The 19418-nt window shown below is 45.2% G+C and overlaps 1 protein-coding gene and 1 pseudogene across 2 annotated transcripts in view; one reads left to right on the forward strand and one right to left on the reverse strand.

Annotated features, from left to right (window-relative positions):
* Positions 1 to 18372, reverse strand: part of Trit1 (tRNA isopentenyltransferase 1) — a 48994-nt gene extending 30622 nt beyond the window's left edge. For both annotated transcript variants that reach the window (XM_052715941.1, XM_052715940.1), the window contains exon 1: positions 18184 to 18372. In XM_052715941.1, the coding sequence (XP_052571901.1) occupies positions 18184 to 18357 (174 nt within the window). In that variant the 5' untranslated portion in view covers positions 18358 to 18372. The remainder of the gene's footprint in view (positions 1 to 18183) is intronic.
* On the forward strand, positions 6551 to 8796 carry LOC128096409 (60S ribosomal protein L22-like 1; annotated as a pseudogene).
* Positions 18373 to 19418: the final 1046 nt, after the last annotated feature.

Genomic DNA, 19418 nt, shown 5'->3' on the forward strand with positions numbered 1-19418 from the left:
CATGCAAAAGAAGAAAAAGAAAGAAATGAAAGAAACAGGCAAAGAGAAGAGAGGGGAGGGGGTGGAGGAGGGGAAGAGAGTTGATAAAGAAGGGCTTCATGGTCATCTGCAATCGCCTACAAGAATATGTAGGGAACCTTGTGGTGGTCTGAATAGGAATGGCCCCCATAGGCTCATCTATGTGAATGCTTGGCCATTAGTGGCACTTCTTGCCGGGGATTAGGAGGTGTGGCCTTGTTGGAGTAGGTGTGGCTTTGTTGAAGGAAGCATGCTGTTAGGGGTGGGCTCTGGGGCTTCAAATGCTCAAGCCAGGCCCAGTGTCTCTCTCTTTCTGTCTCTATCTGTTTGCCTCCCTCCTCCCCTCTCTCTTCCTGCTGCCCGAGGATTCTGATGCAGAACTCTCAGCCCCTTTTCTAGCACCATGTCTGTCTGTGTGCTGCCATGCTTGCCGCCATGATAATAGACTAAACCTCTATACTGTAAGCAAGCCCCAATTAAATGTTTTCCTTTATAAGAGTTGCTATGGCCGAGCGGTGGTGGTGTACACCTTTAATCCCAGCACTCGGGAGGCAGAGCCAGGCGGACCTCTGTGAGTTCGAGGCCAGCCTGGTCTACAGAGCGAGATCCGGGAACCCTGTCTCGAAACCCCTCCCCCCGCAAAACAAGAGTAGCTATGGTCCTACTGAAGCTCACTATGTAGTACAGGCTGGTCCAAATTCAAATGGATCCTTTTATGGAAGCCTCCAAAATGCTGGGATTACAGATATGAGTCGCCTGTAAATTCCACCACTTCAGAGAAGCATAAACTTCAGACGTGAATTATTTTTAAAAGAATGCTAATCTACAATAATATGCAAATTATAAGTTTGTATGACCAAAAAATGGGGGTGGGAGCAAATGACTAAAAAACTAGTACACAAGGCAATACCAACCAGGTGTATTGGCACATATCCATACTCCCAGCTTTAGTGTTACAGCTCTGAGGGGAAAGTTTTCCCCAATACAAATGTTGCAGTTCCAGGGGAAATCCCCAATGCCTGTTATAGCTCTGAGAGGAGAGGTTCCCCTATGTAAGTGTTACAGCTCTGAAGAGAGAGGTATCCTGGCAGTCGGGAGCCAAGGAATACCACAAAGTCACAACACACACAAACCTCACACAAGAGATTTATTAGGAGAGAAAAGCACAGGAGGGTGGCTGCCTCTGCCCCAGCAAGCAGCAGAAACTGAGCAGAAAACAGGCTTATAGAGGGTCTTTGGGGGGGAGGAGTTTTCAAGGTTGGAGATTTCCAGCTTGAGGATTGGTGAGATTTCAAGTCCTGAGCTTGGAGCAAGACCAGGGATTGGTGGGATTTCATGCTCAGGGATTGGTGGGGTTTGGTAAGTTTTTTTCACCCAGAAGTGAGCAAGGACCTCTCCCCTTACATCTGCTCTAGAGAAGTGAAAGTGGAAGGAATAAGGAGTTCAAGACTTGGCTATGTGGTCAGCTTGAGGCTTGCCTGAGCTGCATGAGACCCTATCTCAAAAAACAAAAACACAACACACACGCACACACACACACACACACACACACACACACACACACACACACACAACCACCACCACCAACAACAACAGCAACAAAACAACAAAATACCAAGCATAATACTCAGAAAGGTCTCACAAATCAATAAACAAACAAATGAAAAACATTCTACAGAAATGAACACAACAAATAAGAAAAGAATATTCAAAAACAGAAAAATACAAAAGGCCAAACAATATACCCTTGAAAAGACAACTGATGCCACTAGAAAAAGGGGGAGGAAGAAGAGGGGGCAGGCGGCAGCAGGCAGCAGCATACGGGCAGGCAGGCAGGTAGGCAGGCAGCAGCAGCGGGCAGGCAGGCAGCAGCATACGGGCAGGCAGGCAGGCAGGCAGGCAGGCAGCAGCATACGGGCAGGCAGGCAGGCAACAGCATACGGGCAGGCAGGCAACAGCATACGGGCAGGCAGGCAACAGCATACGGGCAGGCAGGCAGGCAACAGCATACGGGCAGGCAGGCAGGCAGCAGCATACGGGCAGGCAGGCAGCAGCATACGGGCAGGCAGGCAGCAGCATACGGGCAGGCAGGCAGCAGCATACGGGCAGGCAGGCAGGCAGCAGCATACGGGCAGGCAGGCAGGCAACAGCATACGGGCAGGCAGGCAGGCAACAGCATACGGGCAGGCAGGCAGCAGCATACGGGCAGGCAGGCAAGCTACTTGGTTATCAGACTAACAAGAATGAAAGACAGGTCGGGCGGTGGTGGCGCACGCCTTTAATCCCAGCACTCGGGAGGCAGAGGCCGGTGGATCTCTGTGAGTTCGAGGCCAGCCGGGGCTACCAAGTGAGTTCCAGGAAAGGCGTAAAGCTACACAGAGAAACCCTGTCTCGAAAAACCAAAAAAAAAGAAAAAAAAAAGAATGAAAGACAGGTAATATAATACTGGATTATGGGGGGGGAGACACATACCATTGATACAAACTTCCTTAAAAAAGAAAAACATAATGTAATACATGCAGCTCAACAACAAAAAGACAAACAACGCAATTTAAAAATAAACAACCAAGAATCAGAGAGATGGCTCAGAGGTTAAGAGCACTGACTGCTCTTCCAGAGGTTCTGAGTAACTCTAATGAATGAATGAATGAATGAATGAATGAATAAATAAGCGAGCAAGCAAGCAACATAAAGCTGCCTGAGGGAGGTCCATGCTTCTAAGTACAGCACTACCCGACTGAGACAGGAGGAGACCTACAACTTTGAGACCAGCCTGGGCTACATAGTTAGCCAGCCTCGGCTACATAGTTAGTTTAAAGACAGCCTAAGTGTACACATAGAGACCCTGGCTCAAATTAAAAATGAAAAAGTAAGTAAGTAAATAAATGAGTGAGTAAGTCAAGTGAGACGAGGGGTTCCAGTTCAGCAGTACAGCACTTGCCTGGCGGGGATGAGACCATGAGGCTCCCTATACTGGAGGGGAGAGTTAGCAGATTTTTCGGAGTTTGGAGGCAGGGCTGGGGGCTGTAGTTCAGCGCTAGAGTGCTCACCTAACATGGGCTCCATCCCTACCTCTGGGAAAAAACGGTCACCAAAACCACCAAGAGTCATTAGGGAACTATACACCAAAACTGAAATAAGATACTACTTTCATAAGCATTAGAATGGCTTTTTAAATTTCATTTTTAATTTATTTAGTGGCAGGGAAGGGCACGGCCATGCCGTGGTGCTATGTGGAGGTCAGAAAACAACTTTCCTAAGTCAGTTTTCACCTGCCACCAAGTGTGCCTGGGGTCAAACTCAGCTTGTCATAAAGTGTCTTAACCACTGAGCCATCTAGTTGAACCCAGAATGTCTCAAAGTCTTTTTTCTTTCTTTTTTTGAGACTATGTAACTCTGGCTGTCCTACAACTCACAATGTAAACCAGACTGGCCTCAAACTCAGAGATGGGCTGCCTCTGCCTACCAAGTGCTGGGATTAAAGGTGTGAACCACTACAGCCGGCTTTAAAATAAAAATTTAAAAAATATATATCAAGTATTATTAGAGAAGATATGGAGAAACTGGCATCCTGATACACTATTGGTGGGAATGTAAAATTGGTGTGGTCATGTGGTCATATTGGTTAGGAAGTTCCTCAAAGTTAAACACATAATTACCACATGACTTAGCAATGCTAGGTATATATCCAAATAATTGGGGGGGATAATCAAAAGGGTACCTAAACTCATGAACATGCTTACTCACTGCAATACTGTTTCTAACAGACCAAAGGGCCAATGCCCATCAGGTCAGCGCACTTGTCTATGGCCTAGTATGCTCAGCCCCAGCACCTACACTTGGTGAGCATGATTGAAGGCGGATACAAACTTACATATTTAACTGGTTAGACGGACAAGGGAAGGGAAGGCTGACGGGAAGCTCCTGGCTCCTGGGGAGGGAAACGGTGAAGCTGCTTAATGGGGACTGGGATATTTTTCTAGGGTGAGAAAGTTTTGCAGCCAGATAGAAGTATTAGCTATATAACACTGTGAATTATACCACAGAATTGCTCATTTCATGTGGAATTTAAATAACCTCAATTTAAAAACAAACCCAACAACATTGTCCTTAGTCCAGGACTGCCATGGCACATGTAGGACCCATCACCACACACACAAATACCAGAACAATCTGGGAAACCCAGGACAGACTACAGACTGCGATAATCCACCAATTACAAATGTCCGTCACAACTAGAACAGGATGGGGGTGGGGACTGGGGGTGGTGGGGCACACCTGAATACCAGTATTTGGGAAGCTGAAGCAGGAGGATAACAGCTCAGGACCAGGATATGCACTTACACACAGGCTTGCATGCTTGTGCTCGCTCACACACACACTCAGGTGAAAGCAAAGGGAGCTGACTACTAAATTCTGTGGCTAAAATAAACCTCCACAGCACTGTAGTTGGGAACTCTGGTTCCCACAGGAATAACTGCTGAGACTACTTTTCAGGTTATAAGTTACATTAAAATGTAAATATATTATAGACAATAAGAAGGTGATTTCTGTTGACTGGGTTTTTCCACTCTCTCCCTTCCTTTCTTTCTAAAATAGGGTCTCATGTAGCCCAGGCTAGCCTCGGATTCACTAAGTAGTCAAGGCTGATCTGGAACTCCTGATTCTTCTGTCTTTACCTCTACAGGGGTGGAGTTACAGGTATGTGCCACCACATCTGGTTTATTGTGGTCCTGGGGATGGAACCCAGAGCTCTGTGCTCATGCTAGGCAAGCATTCTACCTGTTAATGCTACATCCTAACCAAAATTTTGTTTTGGGCCTTTTGCTTGTTTGGTTTTTGTTATTTGTTTGGTGGTTGGTTTGATTTCTTTTTTTTTTTTTATTATTAGGTGAGTGTGTGTGATGTGTGTGTGCATGAGTGTGGCGGTCAGAAGGCAATACACAGCGTGTCTTGTCTGTCTGTTTCCTCCAGCTTGTCCTCACATCTTCCATCATCATGATATGCTAAGAACTAGCAAAGTATCATAGGCATGAGCCCGGGCATCTAATCATGTGTCCTTGGTCTCCTCGAGTCAGGACAGCTTTCAGTTTTTCTTCAGCTTCATGTCCTCGGTCCTTCTGATGGCACTGGTCAGTTCTTTTCTTCACCGTCCCCCCAAGCTGAGTTTTGGTTTCTCACAATTAGTCTAGTGACACCTTCTGCACTGCATTCCATCAGGAATAATCAACTTGAGTTGTTATCAGTGGTGGGAACTTTGACCGTTGAATTAAGATTGTATTTGTCTTGCTATTTCTCTTTCCACACTACTCTGCCTTTCCATTCCAGTAATAAGACAGCATCTGGTCAAACTCCTTAGAAATGAGTTACCAAAACTGTCCCTCACTGAATGGAGGAGGAATTAGAGCCTTACATCCTTGGAAGGATGGATGATGGCAGGATGGCGGGATGGCTTGTAGGAAAACGCTAAATACAGGACTGTGGTACTGGGAACAGTGACAAATGCCTGAAACCCCAGCACTCTGGAGGCTGAAGCAGGAGGATTGTGAATTTGAGGCTATCCTGGGTGAAAGAGTGAGACTCTGTCCTAAAAACACACCAGCACGTGAGGATGATTAGCACAGAGCCTGATGATCTGAGTTCAAGCCCAGACACAGTGAAAGGAGAGAACAACTCCCACAAGGTATCCACAGACCCATCCCCACCCTGACCCTATACCTGCACTGTAGCACATTCGTAAGCACACACACAGAGGCGCGCACACACACACACACACACACACACACACACACAAAATAAATACAAATTAAAAGTCTGGAAAGAGCTAGATGGTGGTGGTACACACCTTTAATCCCAGCACTCAGGAGGCAGAAGCAGGAGGATCTCTGTGAGTTCAAGGCCAGCGTGGTTTACAGTTCAAGTTCTAGGACAGCTGGGTGTGTGTGTGTGTGTGTGTGTGTGTGTGTGTGTGTGTGTGTGTGTGTGTGTGTAAACTCTAGAAAGAAAGATCTTCCCAGAGCACTCATCAAGATGATGCTGCAGGAACCTGGAAACAACCTAGATGCCCGTCAACCGAAGAATGGATTAAGAAAATGTGGTACATATACACAATGGAGTACTACTCAGCAGAGAAAAGCAATGAAAGCATGAAATTTGCAGGCAAATGGATGAAACTAGAAAAAAATCATCCTGAGTGAGGTAACCCAAACCCAGAAGGACAAACATGGTATGTACTCACTCATAGGTGGATTCTAGATATAAAATAAATAACAATCAGACTACAACCCACAGAACCATGGAGACTATATATATAGCATGGGGGACCGTAGGACGACTGTGGCTTATAATAAGTTTTGGTTTTACTCAATTACTGAGCAAGTCTCAATGAAACATTTCACAATTATGATGGGAATACATTCTGTATCAAGCTGGTAATAGGAAGGTGAATAAATTGATTAATTTGAAAAAGTGAGAAATGAAAAAAAATAAAAAATAAAAGAAAAATTTGAACTGTTTAAAAAAAAAAAAAAAGATGATGCTGCAGAAAGACAAGAAGCCTGGGAGATCAACTAGAGTTTTGACTTGGTCCCTGCTCATCCAGCAGAAGATGGAATGTTGAACAGTTTCTATGGGAGAAGATTAAAGTCAATGGAAAAACTGGAAATCTGGGAAATGCTGTTCTCATTGAAGGCCTGAAGAATAAAATCACAGTTGTTTCTGAGAAACAGTTCTCTAAAAGGCATCTGAAATACCTTACCAAGAAATGCTTAAGAAGAATCTTGGCATCTAACAAGGAGACTATGACCTTCGTTATTTCCAGGTCAGCCAAGATGAAGCTGGGTGAGCGTCTGAGGACTATTTGGCCTTTGTTCTTTAATAAAATGCAAGTATGCTACAAAAAGAAACCTAAAAACAGACTTCAATTATCAGTGAATCAAAATCATTGTACTCTAAAAAAATTCTAGGGAAAAATATCTAATTCATTCAGCCACGCAGACCAACACTGCAGAACCCAGGCTCCCTCTGACCCACTCTCCACTCGGCCACCAGAGCCACTCTCCCTTCCCTGTCTGAACCCCAAACCTCACGGCATGGCCTTTAAGGACCTCAACAATCCGTTCCTAGGATCTGTGGTGTTAGTCTCACCTCCTACGACAGTCCCTCAAGAATCCTCTGTGCAGAGGGGTGCCTGCCGTTCCTGAAGTGTGAAGGACATGTGCTTCTAAGGAGACAGGAGACAATGCAATGCCTTTGGTATGTTGGTTCATTTTTTAAAATAATTTTTGATTTATTTACTCTAGGTTATGAGTGTTTTGCATGTACATATGTACGTGCACATGTATGCCGGTGCAGGAAGAGGTCAGAAGAGGGCATTGGATCCTCTGGAGCTGGAGTTCCAGATGGTGTGAACCATCTCTGACATTGTCACTGAAGCAGCAGGGCAGTGCCTCAGCTCAAGCTCAAGCTCAAGCCTCATCTGTTCTCCCCCTGTGGTTTCCTATCAGCCAGTAGTCACTTCTCCTTTCTAACATGAGGGTCTCCCTGCGAGCAGCAAAAAGTGACCATATATGCAGAACCTACACAGAATAAACAGTATTTAATATGGAAGTAAACCAAGTGACCTAGAAACCATTATCTAAACACCACCCCCTCTGTCTCCCCGTGAGTCAAAAACATTTGAAATTTCCTTCTTGGCCTCTTGTCACGGTATTTTAAAGACAAGCTGCTGGTAGTGATAAAAACCCTCTGGATAGGCCTTGTCTCTCTCCTGGTTAACAGGTCTTTGTGCCTTTTATCTGAGTCCTATGAAGCCACTATGAGGCACCATCCCATCTCTCCTTTCATATCCTGCCCCCATGCCTCCCAGATCTCCCTTGAGCACTATCAGACAGACAGTCCTTTAGTACAAAACATTGTTCCTAAATTATGTCCCAAAGCAGACAAAAAGAACACAGAGTTCCACTTCTATTAGCTGACAAGAGAGCCTGTTGACTAGTCAGGGGGCCAAAAGCCGTCTGCCTCTCTCCTGTAGCTTTGGGAAAACACAAAGAGAACTGTGCTCCTATGTCTGATACTGCTTCTCTCTAGGACTCAAAGAATTAGGGCACCAGAGACATTTCCTCTCCATAAACCCAAACGGAACGATTTGTCTCCTCTTAGCACACACTCCACTTTCAGGCAGGCAGTGCACACGGTCAGCAACTGCCTTCAGGTTCCGCAGTCACTGAAGGTGATGCACTCCATGTTGGATTTGCATGCCAAGATGACAACCCAGACTGAAAGGAAGACCTTCAGTATTATCTTCCTGCACTGGATCAGACTCTACAAATGAGTTTGAAGAGCCAGATCCAATTTCCAGGTGTGCAGATGTCTTGCGGTACGATCTCTAGGCGGCTCTTTAATCTTTCTATACCTCACTCAGTTTTCCATCCTGGAAAGCAAGGATTATGTTACTGGCTTCCCCTTGAATTCGGACTCTTACTGTTGCATGAGAATATTTATGTTTCTATACATTGAGAAACAATCAGGATTTGGAAAAATCAGACTATCAGTACAAAGGGTCGCTTCTGTCAGAGCCATACAGAAATGCACAGGAGAACCCAGAAGGAATCCCTAAGACAGTGATCCCTCAAAGAGTCGCTCTGACATCCCACTCCACAAACCACAGGCCTAAACCAGAGCGAAGCAGGACCTTCGGATGCTAGATGTTCAAGTCATTGTTTATCGGGCTCTCAAGACAAAAGCCCCACTTCAGACCTGTAATCCTTACCAGTATTGTTATTTCACCTCAGTACTTAACTTTAGCACTCACTTCTTTCCCCCCCTCCCTCCCTCTCTCCCTTCTTTCTGCCCAGGCTGGCCTCATACTCACGGGAATCCTCCTGCCTCAGCTCAAGTACAAATATTTAATGGCATGAGCTGTGCCATTAAAATACTTATTCAGTATTTATCAAAAAAGTCTTCCCTAGAAAAGTTACTTGGAAAAGGCTGCCATGGAATGACCCTGCCTCAGTTAGGATTACTACTGCTGTGATAAACACCATGACCAAAAGCAACCTGGAAAGAAAGGGTTTATTTCATCTTATAACTCTCATGTACATACTCTGTCATTGTGGCAAGTCAAAATAGGAGCCTGGAGGCAGGAACTGATGCAGAAGCCATGGAGGAGTGCCGCTTATTACCTTGTTCAGCCTGCTTTCTTATAGCACCTGAGACAACCAACCCTCAGACGGCCCAGCGAGCTAGGCCCTCCCTCACCAATCTAGAAAAGCACCTCAGGCCAATCTGGTGGAAGTATTTTTTGAATGGCCGTTCCTTTGTCCCAAATGACTCTAGCTTATGTTGTCAAGTTAACCAAAAATTACCTAGGACAGTCCCTATGGTTAAGTTAGGACAAAGGGTAACGAAAGTATGACATAAAAGACAATGAAGACAAAGGGCCGAGGTTCCAGCTCAGAAAAGTGCACAGGCTGAGCTCAATCCCGAGTACCACCCACAAGAAGGGGCAGGGCAGGAGGAGGGGCTGGAGAGATGGCTCAGAGGTTAAGAACACTGACTGCTCTTCTAGAGGTCCTGAGTTCAATTCCCAGCACCCACATGGTAGCTCACAGCCATCTACAATGAGATCTGATGCCCTCTTCTCAAATGCAGTCATACACACAGACAGAGCACTGTATACGTAAGTAAATAAATCTTTAAAAAAAAAAGAGAGAGAAAAAGAGAGAGAAGAAAGAAGAGAAGAGAAAGAAGGAAGGAAGGAAGGAAGGAAGAAAGGAAGGAAGGAAAAGTCTAGCCAAATTCAGTAGCACATAATCTCAGCTCTTCAGACACCTCCTAGGAGTTAAAGGAAGAAAGATTATGGAAATGAAGACAGTCTGGGTTATGAGACCTTGAGGAAGGAGAGAGGAAGGAAGGGAGGTTGACCTAAGACAGTGTTTGGCAAGGGCTGGGGAAAAGGCTCGGTGAGTACAAGTGCTTTGCTATGCAAGCCGGAGGACCTAAGCTCAGATCCCCGGCAACCATGGAAAGGCCAGTGGGGCCATACACATCTATATCTATGCAGACGGGTAGGCTCCCGGACTAGTCAGTCTAGCAAATACCAGTAAGCTCCAGGTTCAGGGAAAGACTGTCGCAAAAATTAAAGGGGTCAGAGAGGTGGCTCAGTAGTTAAAAGCATTTGCTGCTCTTACAGAGGACTTGGGTTTGGTTCCCAGCATCCACAAGGTGGCTCAAATGGTCTCCAACTCTAGTTCTAGGGGATCCAGTGCCCTCTTCTGGCCTTAACAGGCACTGCATGCACATGGTGCACTTACATACAGGCAACACTCACACATTAAAAAAAATAAATAAATCCTTAATATAATAATTAATAGCCTAGAGGTAGTGGTGCATGCCTTTAATTCCAGCAGTTGGGAGGCAGAGGCAGGTGGATCTCTGAGTTCAAGGCCAACCTGATCTGCAGAGCAAGTTCCTGGCCAGCCTGGGCTACACAGAGAAACCCTATCTTGAAAAACAAACAAAAGCTGGAAAGCAACAAAGAAAGACGCCTGACATCAATCTATAAATGTGTGTGTGCACACGCTCAAATGTTTGTGCACAACCTGTGCTTATGTGAGACACAGTTTTAGAATTTTGTTTAGTTACAAGCATATTTCTGAATATAAACATTCAAAGAGCACACTTAAATGGAATATTAAAATTCACAAGTAATAGTCACAGGAACTATAGTCTAGCTACTTGGGAGGCTGAGGTGGAAGATCACTTGAGTCTATGAATTTTGAAACCAGCCTGGATAATACAACCAGACCCCATCTCAAACCATAAACAAATAAAAATAAATTAAAACTCCACTTGGAAACTTGAAAAGCCTTTCTAATTATCACTCTCCACTCGCCTCCCTTTTATCTGTGGCTGTTAACAACAAGGAGGTTTCCAGCACTGTCTGGGCTCCCCACAGACTGAGTTTCTCCTTTGTCTCAATAAACATTCATCTTGGGTACCAACTTGATGCTAAATTCTATTTTGTGGCTATACCAAGTTTTAGCCCCTAACAGCACATTCAGTGGCCAGTGGTCTGCTCAATACTCCATTTGACATTCATCACCATTATCCACATTATGAATCTTTTTTGGTCTTTTTTTTGGGTGAGTTTTAAAAAATTCTACTTCTGGGGGAGGAGAGTTCACACACACCCCAGAATCTGTATGGAGGTCATCGGACAACTTTCAGAAGTCAGTTCTGTCTCTCACCACCATGCTGGTGCTAGGGATCAAACTCAGGGCCTCAAGCTTAGGGACAAGCACCGTTACCGCTGAACCATCTCTACGGCCCTGCTGTTTGTTCTTTGAGACAGGATCTCAAGTAGCCATGGCCTCAAACTCACTATACAGCTGGAAATGACTTGAATTTCTGGTCCTTCTGCTTCTGCTTCCTAAGTGACCTTACAATCTGTATACTGCCTAACCAGGTTTCCTATTATGAATCTTACGGTACATTTTAGCTCCTGATCAAAATGTAGCATATTGCCGTGGGAGATGAGTGGCCTACAGGTTAGGAACCATTCTCTGTGACTGAATCCTACAGCTCTTGCCTGATCTAAAGAAGAAAATCACTAGACATGTAAAACAGAGAACTGTGCTCAGTAACAGATCTACAGATCTTGGGCACAGTTCCTGAACTACTAAATAATGTCTACTTTATGTTACTCACTGTGAAGATTTAAAAAGAGTATTAAGGGACTTGAGAGACGGCACAGCAGTTGAGAGCACTTACTGCTCTAGGAGAAGATGCGTTCAGTTCTCAGCACCCACACGGTGGCTCACAGCCACCTGTAACTCCAGCTCTGGGGAACCTGACGCCTTCTTCTTGCTTCCATGGGCACCCCACACATGAAGCATTCACACAATTATTACACATAAATTGAAAAAAAAATTTTTTAATTTTGAGAGTATAAGGCCTAGGGGCTGGAGAGATGGCTCAGTAGTTAAGAGCATTTGCTGCTCTTGCAGAGGACCTGGCCTTGATTCCCACATCCACATGTGATTCACAGCCATCTGTCACTCCAGACTTAAGGGATCCAATGCCCTTTTCTGCTCTCCACAGACACCAGGCACGCAAGTGGTATACAAATATGCATGCAGGCAAAACACCCATACACATAAAATCATAATAATAATTTTAATTTTTTTAAAGAGTATAAAGCTAGCTGGGCGGTGGTGGCGCACGCCTTTAATCCCAGCACTCGGGAGGCAGAGCCAGGCGGATCTCTGTGAGTTCGAGGCCAGCCTGGGCTACCAAGTGAGTTCCAGGAAAGGCGGAAGGCTACACAGAGAAACCCTGTCTCGAAAAACCAAAAAAAAAAGAGTATAAAGCCACAGGGCAGTGGTAGCATATGCCTTTAATCCCAGCATTTGGGAGGCAGAGACAGGTGGATCTCTGAGTTTGAGGCCAGACTAGTTTACAGAGGGAGTTCTAGGACAGCCAGAGCTACACGGAGAAACCCTGTCTTGAAAAACCAAAAATAAACAAATAGAGTATAAATAGTATCCTAATAGATGTATACTAATAGCGTATAAATAGTATAATAATAGATGTGGTAGCACATACCTATAACCCCAGCATTTAGGAGGAGGAGTCAAGAAGATGAGGAGTTCAAGATCATCCTCTGGGCTTTCCAGTTACATAACAACCTTGAAGGCAGACTGGGCTCCGTGAGACCTTGTCTTCAAAAAGACATCTTGTTTACGTAGTTATAAAATATATTCTGTTAAAGCATTGAAAGGAAGCATCTCCAGGAGTTGGAGAGATGGCTCAAAGGTTAAGAACACTTGCTCTAGCAGAGGAGCCAAGCTCAGTACCCAGCAACCAAATTGTGGCTCACAATCATTTATTATTCCAGTTCCAGGGGACCCAATGCCCTCTTCTGGCCTCTGGAGGGCACTGCCACACACACATGGTGCACATACACATATGCAAGCAAACATACATAAAATAAACATACACTTATGCATGCATTCACAAAATAAAAATAATTTTTTAAGTAGTAACTCCATTTGAGAAGCTGAGGCAAGAGGATTATGAGTTCAGGGCCAGCCTGGACTACACAGGGAGGAGACTTTGTTTCATAAAAAATAAAACAACAACAAAAAGCATCCCCTCCTTCCAGGCTAGAAAATGAGCTCCAACTGTAACAGAGCACAATGGTGACCAAAGACCGAAACGAAGAACTGGGTGTAACTGTGCATACTCAGTCAATGGGACATGGATATTTTATTGCATATTTGCACTTAAAAGTAAAAAAATCAAAGATCAGTGTTCTCCAATTGGGACCAAGGGGAAATGTTATAAACATCCAAAATTAAACACAGTCTAAAATTAAACACAGTTCAGAAAGATCAAAAATCTTCTATGTTTTTCATATATTAATAATCCTCAAGGATAAAGGAAATTTAATCCTCATATTCTAGTCACAAACATACAATTCTGAATGTGCCTGCAAGTACCCAAGAGCCAGCAGAGGCCACAGTGGATGGAATACAAGGGTCTGACAGAACGACCAGAAGAGGACCTACAGCCTCCCCTTCCCCACAGCAGAACCCAGAAAACACTGAGAAACCAACGGCTCCCACCTGCCTCTCCTCTAGGCAGCACCAAACGGAGCCTGCCAGGGCCAGAGGAGCTGAGAAATTCACCTTTCAGCTCAGCACAGCTGTGCCAGCCAAGTCACTCCATAAATCAGTGCTTTCTCGAGCTTGGGCAGAGACCTTTCAGTGGACAGGAGTCAGTAACTGGTCAACGAGCTGAGAAAAATGGACTTACCTGCTCAGCTCTCAACAAGACATCTGTATCAAGCCCCACAAGGCTCAGGGAACACTGCAGGGGTGGGGCAGAAAAAGTTATGAGCTGAAGGATGGGACTCCATAGACATGGTTCAGTTAAGAGCACTGGCTACTCTTTCAGAGGACTCAGGTTCAATTCTCAGAACCCACACCGTGGCTCACAACTGTCTGTAACTCCAGCTCCAAGGGATCTGATTCCCTCTTATGGTCTCCACAGATACTGCGTGCATGTGGTGTGCAGACATACACGTAGGCAAAACACCCACACACATAAAAGGAAAAGAAAGAAAGGAGGGAGGGAAGGAGAGAGGTGGGGAGGGAGAGGGAGGGGAGGGAGAGGGGGAGGGAGGAAGAAAAGAACTGGAAGATGGCAAAGAATGCTCTATGCTGTTTTCTGAACATGACATGGCTGTTACAATCATGGACTCAGAGTACCTGTGGTCACCTCCACAGATCAAGTCAGTCAAAATTCCATTGTGGATAGTGGAAAAACCCTAGCTGAGGTGATATGGGCAAGTGATGGCTGCTGGGGGGAGGGGAGTAATTTGGGATTGTGGCCACTGATAGGTTGCTCATACAGGCAGGACTCAGTGGGTTATTTTTTTAAAAAAAAAAAAAAAAAAAAAAAAGAGGGCCTGAATGTGGGAGGTCAGAGCTGGAAAGACCCAGGAGGAGTGGAGTGGGAATTGGGGATGTAGTAGAGTTTTGAGATAGTCTGTCTCGGAAACAAACAGCATAGTGAACAGCAGCTAAGCAATGACACCCAAGGTTGTCCTCTGGCCCCCACATACATGTGCACATGTACACAGGCACCCACACACTCATAGCACACACACAAAAGATGTGCTATTTGGGGTTAGGAGTGTAGCTAAATGGTTATGTAACTGTCCTAGCATGCCCTAAGTTTGATTCTTAGCACCACAAGGAAAAGAAGTACCATTTTAATGAAATATTTTGTAATATACGAAAGGTCTACCACATTGCCAGCAGTATACAAGGCAGTGTCCTGATGTCCTAGTCTACAACGACAAAGAACTCTAACTTACCCTACTACAACCGAGCTAGGAGTAAATGACCATTCCTGAGACTATAGCACTACAGATCTAGTCCTCATTACCAAAGCCCACTTTAAGTGATTAATTTTAATTACTTAAAAAGTAACGGAAGTTGCCGGGCGGTGGTGGCGCACGCCTTTAATCCCAGCACTCGGGAGGCAGAGGCAGGTGGATCTTTGTGAGTTCCAGGCCAGCCTGGGCTACAGAGTGAGTTCCGGGACAGCCAGGGCTACACAGAGAAACCCTGTTCCAAAAAAAAAAAAAAAAAAAAAAAAAGATTAGCCAGGCATGGTGGCTCATGCTTGTAATTCCAGCACTCCAGAGGCTGAGGCAGGAGGACTGCTACAAGTTTGAAGCCTGTCTGGGCTACAGAACAAGCTCCCATCTCAAGAAAATAACGAAACAAACAAATCACCTAAAACACGTGTTTGACAGGGACTAGGTTTGATACATGAGGGATGATTTCTGAGAAAGGTCTCAGCAAAGCCATGGAACAAGTTGGATGTTTACAGAGAAACAGGACAACCAAATTCAAAAGTCCTGGAGTATGCTCCTGTCTATAGCACTGCCCAATATACACTAGCAGACTTCGCCTTGGACGCCCTGTAAAATCTTCCTGACTCTGAATCCTGCATCACACTATTCTTTCTGCCTCAACTAGACCATCTCCACTAATGCTTCACCAGCCCAGAACCACAGAACACAAGGACTGGGGTAGTTCTTAGATATCATAGTGCAGCTCCATCTTACTGAAGCCCTTGGCAATCGAGTCTCCAAGGTATCTGGGCACAGGACTATAATTCAACACACCTGAATTCTTCATATGCTCCTCCCAACCATTATGCACACTGCTTATAAAGCAGTGTTCCTAGCACACTGCTCTTACCTGTATTCAGCGCCCGATCCAGAAGACTCTGACACGGCCCTGTTGACGTCTCTTCACTGCACTACAAACTTTTTCGACCATTCTGTCTTTTGTGTTCCTTCCTATTACATGCCTCTCCTTTTTTCTTAGTTTTCTTTTTTTTTTTTTGTTTTTCGAGACAGGGTTTCTCTGTAACACTTTTCTATTTTTCAAACCTCCCTTTTATTTTATCTTGGTTTTTTTGAGACAAGGTCTCACTATGTAGTCCTGGCTGGTCTGGAACTTCCTATGGAGACCACGTTGACTCCCCAACTTCTGGCAGTTCTCTTGCCTCAACTTGCTAAGAGCAAAGATTGCCCCACTTCAAGCTCTTCTTTAAAATTCGTATTTACGCCGGGCGGTGGTGGCGCACGCCTTTAATTCCAGCACTCGGGAGGCAGAGCCAGGTGGATCTCTGTGAGTTCGAGGCCAGCCTGGGCTACCAAGTGAGTCCCAGGAAAGGCGCAAAGCTACACAGAGAAACCCTGTCTCAAAAAACAAAAAAAATAAATAAATAAAATAAAATAAAATTCGTATTTACTTATCCGTTTCTTTTTATTTTCTGAATTTGTGTGTGCATATGTGTATGAGTGCATGAATGTGTGCAGACACGCATGTTGAGGCCAGAGAAGTCAATGGCGGGCAGCCTCCTCAATTGCTCTCTACCTTACATTTTGAGACAGGTTTTCTCACTGAACCCAGCGTTCACCAGCTGACTAAACTAGCTGGCCAGCAAGCTCTGGGGATCCTCCAGTCTTACAGCCCCATGCTAGGGTTACAGATATGTGGTACCATACCTGGCTTCTTCATATGGGTCCTGGGGATCTGACCTCGGGTCCTCACCCTTGTGTAGCAGACATTTTGCTGACCCAGTCGCCTCCCCAGCTTCGGCACTTCGTTAACGACTTTCCATACCCTTCACTGATTTCTCCCTTCCCAAGAATTCTATAGCATGTAATAGCTTATCATGAAATCCAGCACTCGTAGTCTATTCTCCTGGACCCGCCCACCTGCAAATGCTCTGTAAATAGCTCTGTTCACTTATTAGCTCTCCCTTGTGTCCTGTTTACCCAGACTTAACATTCCCCGACAGGAGGAGTATGGTCTTATCTGCACACACAAAAAATAACAGCTGCCATATTTTTTCACTATTACCATATTTTTAACACTTGTCATAAGTTGTATTAAGTCCTTCACATATTATACTTCATTTAATCATCCCAATGTTGTTACTGATATTCTTCCTATTTTAGAAAAGAGGAAGCAAAAGCCTCTTTGTTCAAGTCAGCCTGAAGTTGAGAAAAACGAGGCTGAGATTCAAGCTAAATTCTATCCCCCAAAGCTGGCACAAAGCAGACTGCAAACAATACGCGATGCATTATCCCACCATTTAGTTTATGTTGGTCTTACCATCGTCAAATGAAATAAAGAGGGTAGAAACCACGCCAGGAGCCTGAGGAGGTAGACTGGGGTAAGGAACTACCTTTTTGATTAGTGCCCATCGGTTTAGGTTCAGTGACTGACTGTGTAAGTTCAACACCTTTGAACATGCCTAACAGCTTTTGTAATCCTTCTCACACTCACCCTAAACATCACCTACTCTCTAGCACACATGCTCCCACATGAGATGAATGCTACATCCCTTCTGCACGTACTATCTCAAAGAGGACAAAAGGGTTAAAAAAAAAATCCTCAGCTTCAGCCAACATTTATCACAATTGTTGACCTTTTTCAGAGTCGGCCACCCTGCTCTCAAACGTCTCACTTTATTAATCACTTCAGCCTTGTGATTGAGGGAAATGGCATTTCCTCCACTTTACAAATAAAATAATGTTCAAATAAAAGGCACTGTTAATCTGAAGTCACGCGGCCAATGGCTGCCTCTGACGGCATTCTGGGTCGTCTGACTATTTTGCTGGCCAGGAAGACACTCACAGGTGGCATCTGATTTATCTTGGTCTCACTGGGCTAGAATTAAAATTATGGCAAAAGTTCCGGAATAATTTTCATTTACTGAAATTCACCGGATACATGTCAACCTTATACGTTCAAATACCTCTCCTCCACTTATGTGTAAAGTGCCACGCACAAGGTCGCTTCACCTTCCCAAGCCCCAACATTTTTATCCTTAAACAAAACTATTGGTAATATCCATTCAAACAGTAATAGCCTGAGAAGTGATCACAAGATACAGTCGGCACTGTCTACCATTGGATGGGTGCCTAGCAGGTGTGGGTTCCTTTCATCTGCATCCCCCACAAGCCTCGGGGTTCACCCACTGCAGCCACGCGACAGGGTGTCGAGGAGTCCAGAGGCCAGCACGCGACCTCCAGGGTTCCCAGGCCCTGGGCCAAGCACGCTGTCATACCTGCATGGAGTCGGCGCTGACGATCTCGCCGCCGAGCCGCTGGCCCAGCTGCAGAGCCAGGGTGGACTTGCCAGTGCCCGTGGCCCCGAGAATCACTACAAGTGGCAGTGTTCGCTGCAGGCCCCGGAATCCCGAGCTCACAGGAACCGCTCGTGCAGCCGCAGCCGCCGCCATCTTGGAGAGAACTGCGCCTGCGCCGAAGCAGCTGTCCCCATGGCAACACTCAGTGCGCCGGCGCGGATCTCCGGCTCTGAAGGGAGGGTACAAAGGAGGAGGAAACTGCGGGACAAAGGTACCAACCTTGCGAGGTACCAAGCTTGCGAGGTTTATGACGTAACTGCCTTCGACTAGCTGGGATCAACTCAACCATTTGCTTTCTCAAAAGAGAGATGGCAGGCCGTCTAAAATATTTCTGTCTACATTGTGTCCAGGCGCCCAATTCGTTTTCCTCGTAGCGTTAATTCCAGTATAAAACTGCGTAACTGGCCTAGGGTTTATTGCCTGAGTTTTACTACAGGCTGTTAGTTTCACAAAGGACAAGGGACAAATTCTGACTAGATTATTGCTGTATCTTCCATGCCTAGTCGAGACACTCAATAACGATTGAGTGGACAGAGAAAAACGACTTGCCTACTTATGTTGGAGCTAGTAAGCTCAGAGACTGGCATTCTTCAAAGTCAGACCTGTCCAGTTCTCAGGCAAGGGCATGGCTCTGATGTTTTCATTCCACAGTCCTTCAGACACAATTAGAAAGCAGGACAAAACTTTCCGTCGGCATTGCCAAAGCCGTCAAGAGATAGGCTAGGAACAAAAGAACAAGCCGTGAACAACAGCCCACAAAATTAGAAGAGGAAATGGGAAAGAAAAACAAAACAAAACAAAATTTAAGTGAAGAAAAGAAAAATTAGAGCCAAAGATGACCAAAATTCAGAAGACTGCACACAAACCCTTTAAGAAATGGCTTTAGGGGGGCCAGTGAGATGGCTCAGCAGGTGAAGGTCCCTGCTGCCAAATCTGATGACCTGACTTCAGTCCCCAGGATCCACATGGTGGAATGAGAGAACTGATGCTCACCTCTGTGTACACAGACAGACAGACACACAAATGAATTTTAAATTAACAAAGAATGCCTGTGGACTCAGACAAACCTGGATTCAAATCCCAGCTCTCAGACTTATCAGCTGTGTGACCTTCCATGAACATCACTTTTTTCCTTCTTTGTCTGGAAATTGAAC

Source organism: Peromyscus californicus, unplaced genomic scaffold (assembly GCF_007827085.1).
Source record: "Peromyscus californicus insignis strain IS unplaced genomic scaffold, ASM782708v3 Scaffold_5__1_contigs__length_169319896, whole genome shotgun sequence".
In the NCBI taxonomy this organism is placed as follows: Eukaryota; Metazoa; Chordata; class Mammalia; order Rodentia; family Cricetidae; genus Peromyscus; species Peromyscus californicus.